The sequence below is a fragment of the Nelumbo nucifera genome, chromosome 6 (genome assembly GCF_055504915.1).
Source record: "Nelumbo nucifera cultivar China Antique chromosome 6, China Antique-T2T, whole genome shotgun sequence".
NCBI lineage: Eukaryota > Viridiplantae > Streptophyta > Magnoliopsida > Proteales > Nelumbonaceae > Nelumbo > Nelumbo nucifera.
Window position 1 is genome coordinate 13021188 of NC_142654.1, and position 7564 is coordinate 13028751.

At 34.0% G+C, this 7564-nt stretch overlaps 1 protein-coding gene across 1 annotated transcript; it reads left to right on the plus strand.

The window, feature by feature from the left end:
* Positions 1-894: 894 nt before the first annotated feature.
* On the plus strand, positions 895-3012 carry LOC104588614 (uncharacterized). Its single transcript, XM_010246624.3, has 2 exons — positions 895-1373; positions 2623-3012. Exons 1-2 carry the CDS (start codon positions 1001-1003, stop codon positions 2730-2732), a joined length of 483 nt encoding a protein of 160 aa, XP_010244926.1. The 5' UTR covers positions 895-1000; the 3' UTR covers positions 2733-3012.
* The last annotated feature ends 4552 nt before the right edge of the window (positions 3013-7564 follow it).

Genomic DNA, 7564 nt, shown 5'->3' on the forward strand with positions numbered 1-7564 from the left:
AATACATTCAAAATAATACAAAATATAAGGTTTTGCACTTACAAAACCTTGTATTTTGATGTTCTCAAGGGGCAACACGCAAGAGAATGCTTTCATCCTACATGGGGCTGGCCATTTTGGGCTATAAAATCCTATTTTAATTACCATTCCATTCTATCAAAGGGAATATCTAGGGTTAGGTTAATTTTTGAACCCTCTGATTATTTTCTATTCCCAATCCATATTATTTTAGCCTGTCCCTACATCTTATATACCTTTCAACTTGCAAGCACGTAGAAAAGAAGAGAAATGTTAATATATGAAAGAAAAACTGACATTCATTAATCAAGTCACACCCACAAAGTAGGAATATATATCTATCCAATGGAGAGAGAAAGAGAGAGGTGGGTTTGAGAGAGAAAGACCAATAGAACTTATGGAAGTAAGATTTTTTTTAATGCCAAAGGAGGACCAAACAAATTAAAGAATGGTAGTTAGGTTTTACATCACCAACTATCTGCTTTTGTCCCAACTCACTTGGTCCCCTCACCAGTTCTATAGAATTCTATGTGCTACCTTTTCAGTTTTCACTTCAATGCGTTTAGACCACCCAAAAGTCTCCAATCAAATCCTTCTACGTCATTGGCCAGAAGCCAAAATAAAAATCAGAAGCTCCAAATCAACGTCAACCTCACAATCCTCCAAGAAGGAATCCCCTCACCCTCACCCTCACCAAAGAGGAGAACCCTTCTACTCTCTCTCTCTCTCTCTCCACAAACTCGAATCCAATCTCAAGCAGGACACGTACAGATGTCACATACCATACAAAAGAACACTTGTGACGTGTAAACTGACACCCCACCCATTCTCTCTGAAAGCTTTGCTCCCACACATAAAAGATCCATGAAATCTTCAAAGCCACTCCTCTTCAACGCTATTGCACTCAACAACAAAGCAAAGCAAAGACAACCCAGAAACAAGTATCCGTTATTCTCATTCTTTAGAGAAAGTGCCCAACAACATGAGCCGCCGGAATCGGAGTAATGCCGGTCACCGGATTCCTACACCTTCCTCTGAACCCGCTAAAACCCAAGAGCAGGTTGAGGACAGGCCCGTTGCTGAATCTCAATGCCCCTCTCCCACTGCCGTCGTCAATGTCGTCCAGAAGGAGCCTGTTAATGTTGATCCATCGGTACCCGAGGTTTCTGGACGTGAGAGACTAAAGAGACATAGAATTGAGATGGCTGGTCGAGTGTGGATTCCGGAGATATGGGGCCAGGAGGATTTTCTCAAGGATTGGATCGACTCTTCCGCTTTCAATTCATCGCTTGTCCCCAATGGACTAATGTCGGCTCGTGCAGCGTTGATCGAAGAGAGTCATCGAGCAAACTCAGGTGGATTAAGGATAGAGAATAGGTGTTATTAAATCTTGTTTTTCAGATGGCTTAAGCTTCAATTCAACTTTTGTTTCTAATAATTACTACTGTCTGTCGAATCTCATTGTTTCTTAACAAAGAAGGATATATCATATATATATTAAGATGTTCTTTTATGCATGTGTTCTTGCTCTTGGCTCAGAGAACTAGACACTCGATTATATTATACAGACAGACGGGTCATGTCCAGTTCTCAGTTGCTTTTTTCTGGCCATATCTCATCGAGTACTGGCATCTGCTATCTCCATGGATGGTGGTGGTCTAGCTCTACTGTATCATTTTCTGTCGTTTACTTCTCTCCATGGAATAATCCCTCCTGTGTAAATCAATCAAGCCCAAAATGTTTTCACCCTTTTGATGGTTACCGACCATCTTAGAATGGGGTCTGCGCAGTAGGGGAGACCATTAAGAGCTCTGGCATGGCTTTGGTTTGTTTTGTTCGATCGGATCGGTGGCCGGATGGTGAGACGATCGAGATGAAGGACATACCTGTGGCATGGAAAGGTGTTGAGCAGAGTTATCGACATGTTTGATCCATCCTCCTAGCAACATATATGAAACTTGATAGTCATAATAGCTAGTGTTCAACAAGAACAATGACTATATATGCTTACAGGTTTCAGCTCTTCAGCCGAGCTTCAATATAAATTGCCAAGAAAGAATTGAGCCAGTTGGCCGTGTTACTGCTGCAAATATCTGCATTAATTGTTGTCAAATGGTCTAGTTGTTGTTCACTTGCTCTTTCCAGTATAGCATTTAAGCTTCTTTAAATCATCTCAGTGGGTACTAGTTGAATCAAGGTTCCTTCTAAATCTAACCCAGAATCGTATCCAGTACTCCATATCTAGTTATTCAGATCTGGGTTGGATTCATGTGGCAGCAGATTTCTCCTGACCTTTGCCAGGAGTTAGGAATGAACCTTTTAGTTTGTGGGGTTGGCTCCAACCACCCAAACAATCCCTTTGCCACATGCCTATGCTGATTCCAGGCATGTTTCAATTTCTTACAAGTGATCTTTAATTAAGGAGTGGTTATCTAATCCAACCCATTCCTTAGCTTCTTCACAGTTATTCTATATAGATTACTTCTAGTAGAACAGTCTCTAACTCAAGTTCATGAAAACTGCAGTCTCCAATACTTGGTAGAATATCCGTGTGATATCTCTCAGATTTTGCATGCGTAAAACATGTTCCTTCTCTTTCTCCAGGTAAAACCCTTCGGAATCTTGTTTGCAACCTGTTGGGAAACAACCAGAAGGGATCTCTGCAATGCAAGGAAGGCTTTTCTATAAGGAATGAGGATGCACGGACCAGATAATTATGGCCATTCCTGAAGATTATGATAATAAGCTAGAGACTTTTTTGGAGAAGTTAGACCTGTTAGTCTCTATAAATCCGTGTACAAAGGTACAAAACTACAAATTTCTTCAGAATGTTGGATATATATATTGGGTTTTATTTATGTATATATTTTGACAAAGTTATTTCAAGGGAGAATGGTGATTTTGTGCTAGGGAGGAGCAACACAGAGAATGATACCTTGGGGCATGAATGAATTTAAGTACATAATAAAAGAAAGAGAATGCTATATTTTTATATTGAACACTGTTAAATTCTATTGAGGTTGTTACATACTGGGTTCCCAAGGACACACTCAAATGTAAGTGTATCTTTTTGATTATTTGAAAGACTAGATATATAGAAAAGGAACCAATTCATAGAAGATAAACATATCACAATTCAAGTGAATGAATTTCAAAGAGATAGGGGAAGGCCAACAAGGAGAGTGATTGTAGTAGCAGAAACTGAACTGGGGACTTACAATCCATTAATTAAGAGGATAAGGCCCTTTAGAGTGGAATGGAAAAACAAAGTTTGCATTGAAAGCATATTTTGAATCCCAAGTTCTAACTATATAAATGGAAATAAAATTAATCAACTTCAACATGAATCTGATAAGGGATGGTCTTCAACCCTCTGCAATCCTTTGTGCACTAGGAATACATGATGGGTTTCTTACCTTCTGTGAGGGTTGGGACCTTTTATAGAGAGAGGAAGCCTGAGTCCATGTCCATTAATTAAAAACTCTAGGTTTCTTAAACTAGTTCGATTTCCAACTCACAGCAAACCTCTCATTCATTCTGGTGGCTACTAGTGATCTGGATTTTTCAATCAAAGTAAAACTCTTAACTATTGTAAAGACCATAAAAATATTACATTCTCCCTCTTGGTCTACAATAATTAGGTTTTTAATTTTAATTTTAAAATCAATTTTGAAAAGATTCCTCCAGATTAACAACTTTAAATGACCTTTGGGTTTGCAAACTTATTTTGCATTCTTTTTTTGAGTTTTCATTCAGAATAAGAATGCAAACTCAAAAGTTTTCTTCAAAATAAGAGTGCAAACTTTAAATGACCTTCTAGTTTGCATTCTTACCGATCAATATAAAATATTAGTGGTTTTTTCATATTTTTGTATTTTTATCTTTTTATTTTATTTTTTTAATTCTTATATCATGGGTTGACACATTTTTTTACCCAAAAGGTTGAATTGTTTACCTGCCACCAAATAGGAAATTAAAGCAATTTCATTTTTGCGTTGGTATTAAATTTTGTATTTCTTTTCCAATATCAATAAAAGCAATAAGTATTATTTATCACATTTATTTTTCTTTAATATGATTGTACTTCTTGTGTTTATTTCTATATTAAAAGTATATTATTGAACTATGACAACATGGGTTGACTCATTTGATCCGGATGGTTGAATTAATTGCTTGCTACCAGGATGGAGGAATGATTCGTTTTTGGTTTGGTTTTAAAAACATGGATTTTATATTGTTAAAAGTATTTGATATAGATCTAATTGATAGAATTTATTGATGAGAAAATTATGTCTTAAATATAAGAGAAAGAATGAAAATTAATGCCTTAAATATATAATTAACAAGAAAAAATTGAATGATGTGAAAATTAGTATTTCAAATTACATTTTCTGCTCTCACAATTAGAAAAGGAGCCAAATTAAAAAATAGGGGTATTTTAGTTAAATAAAAGTTTCAAATTCTCATTCGTACTTTTAATAATAGTAATATATAATGTAGTATAGATATACATACAAAAAGTTAAATACAAATTATAAAAAATGCATGATTAAATGATTTTTAAGGGAAAAATGAGAGTGTGGCTTTCAATATTATTAGGTTTTCATTACCCAATTCTTATGGACATTGGAGTTTAAAAAAACAAAAAAACACCACAGAGGTGCAAGTTTGAATATTGAAAAAAAATGCATGTGGGTTGGAATTTATACTCCAAATTCAGCATATCAAAATGTCCATGATTGGAATTCTCAACTACAATTTCAATCCTACTAACTAATCAAAACTTGATTATTTTAACCACATAAAGAACAAAAAAAAGGCAAAATTGTCATTCCATGTTTGATAGCTTAAGTTGTAAGGATGGCAGTTTCCCCTCGACCCAATGGGTACCCGCCCTTACTCACCCCTATGAGGTGGGATTTTTTATTTTTTTTTGAAAAAATCAATTTTGGGGGGAGATGGGTTTTTGGATTTTACAACCCGTATGGGTATGTACAAATAGGGTAGGTATTAGGCTAAACCCAACCCTCCTAATCTACGTATAGGGTTGCAAACAGATCGAATCAAATTTGATAAAGGGTCTATCTTATTCGACTTGATAAAATTTTAAAGTTAACCCGGCGGATTTTGCAAATCATGATTCACATCCGATTTGTTTATCTTAATGAATATTCAACTAGAACAAAATAAGTACCCTCAGAAAGTAAGAAATGATTCTATGTATGTTCTCAGCCCTAAGCAGCAATAATGGCAGCTGGGTACAGGGATGAGCACTATCGAAGACTGAAGAGGAAGAGAGAGTCAAAGAGAAAAACTCAAAAATGAGAAAAGAACAACCCAAATCTAATGGCCCCAATTGATTAGGGATTTAGGGTTTGTGGCGCATAAGCCAAATTACTATATTATCCATAATAAAAATATAAAATTACAAAGATTTAAAGGAAACTTAAATAATATAAATTTAAGGGGTGGATATGTCATACAAAATTACTTTAAAGCATATGTAAAAATTAAAAAAATGAATTATATATATTAACAGATTGGATCAGGGTATATTTGAATGCAATCCATTAACTTTTCTGATTCGATCCAATTTTGTTAGAATCAAGAAGGGTATCCAAATCTGCCTCTTACTGAATTGAATTTGAATTCAAATCAGATCTGATCCGACTTATTTGTAGCCTTAATTGAATTTACTAAAATACCCCTTGTACTTATAATTAAATTACCATATACTAGGGGGTATACCTAACCCCCAATGCTTATGTATTATGTGTTGAATCTCATATGAAAATCCAACCTACTGCGTGTTTTGGGAAGGGTACGGATTTGGAGGTTTGGGGAGGGTCTAGATTGATTGTCACCCAGCAATGCATCCAACACTTTTACTATGGAGTCTAGAGTTATCATCATTATCATCCATGCCTTATCTCAACTATATGGGGTTGGCAAACTCAAAAAAACAAAAAAAAAAAACTATATGGGATTGGCTATATGAATTCTGTTTTGACAATCCATTCTATTTAAAGCTATGTTTACTATTAAATTATTAATGCTTAAATCATTTCTTACTATTTCTACCCACGTCCCATTTTGTCTAATCCAAGCTCTTCTAGCCCCTTCAATGTGTAACAAATCACTTTTAATTGGCGTAGTTGATAGTCTTCTATATGTGTGTCCAAACCATCTTAGTCTACTCTTTCTCATTTTTTAGTTTTTCCATTCATCCATCTTAGCATTCACATTTTTGTCAAATTTACTTTTTGAACATGTTATTTTTTGACTGTACAACACTCTACTCCATACAACATAACTTACTTTACAACTATTTTATAAAATTTCCTTTGAATCTAAGTGGTATTCATCTATTATAAATAGTCTATATAAACTAACGTGTCATGTGGGGAGAGCCCATTTGACAAACCAGGCAGTTGAATTAAGACAAGCATTGTCATAGAGAATTGGCATTTGAAAGTTGTTAAGTGTCAATTATGCAATAAGCAAGGTAATTGGTATAGAGCTAAGAAGTGCTCCAATAAATTTTCAATTTGCAAGTATTGGGAGTTACATATCATGACGATACCCTATATGAAGATTTGAACTTTGGGGTGGTTCCTCCATCAAACCTGCTTTACGGATTCATGATGCTGGTGGAAGAAATCAATTTCAAATCCCTAGTTGCATACTAGGATTTTGATCAAAATCAACAATTTTTTGTGCAAAATTAGTGTTAGATAAGAATATCTAAGGCCATGTTTGGGAGTGCTTAAAAATAAATGCTTATTCAAAATAAGTACTTATTTGGGTGGAGACTACATCATTAAGCACTTATTATTGGTGTTTGGGAAATACATCTGAAATAAGTGCTTATTTTAAAAGTAAGGGCTTATTTTTTAAGCCCAAATTTTTAGCTTTTTTTAAGTGTCAAACAAAAAGCACTTATTCAATTTTTTTTTTCTTTTAGAATTGTCCCCAATAAATTTTTAGAATATCAATTTATACCTTTTTATGAAAGCAATTTTACAAAAGCACTTTTATAAAAGTAATTTTATGAGAAGTACTTTTACAAAACTAAAGTATTTTTATTAAAGCAAAGTACTTTTATGAAAGTATTTTTACAAAAGCACTTTTATAAAAGTACTTTTACATGAAAACACTTTTATAAAAGTACTTTTACATGAAAACACTTTTATAAAAGTACTTTTGCATGAAAACACTTTTATAAAACCACTTTCACAAAAGTGTTTTTATAAAAGCACTTTTACAAAAACACTTTTATGAAAGTACTCTATAAAAGCACTTTACAAAAGTACTTTTATGGAAGTACTTTTATAAAAGTACTTTTGTGGAATTTACAAAAATACTTTTATAAAATCATTTTTATCAAAGTACTTCTATGAAAACACTTTTATGAAAGTATTTTTATAAAAACACTTCTATCAAAGTACTTTTATTCATTTACTTTGGATTGGATGTTTTGAAAATTTGAAAGAAAATGGACCAAAAAGTCACAAATGCTTATTAGAGAAAAAGACCACCAAATGCC

Bases quoted from the DNA above. Each gene is read 5' to 3' on its own strand.
- LOC104588614 (XM_010246624.3), top strand. From the start codon at position 1,001: ATGAGCCGCCGGAATCGGAGTAATGCCGGTCACCGGATTCCTACACCT. The intron at 1,374-2,622 runs GTGGATTAAGGA...CTCTTTCTCCAG, and splicing joins GAGTCATCGAGCAAACTCAG to GTAAAACCCTTCGGAATCTT.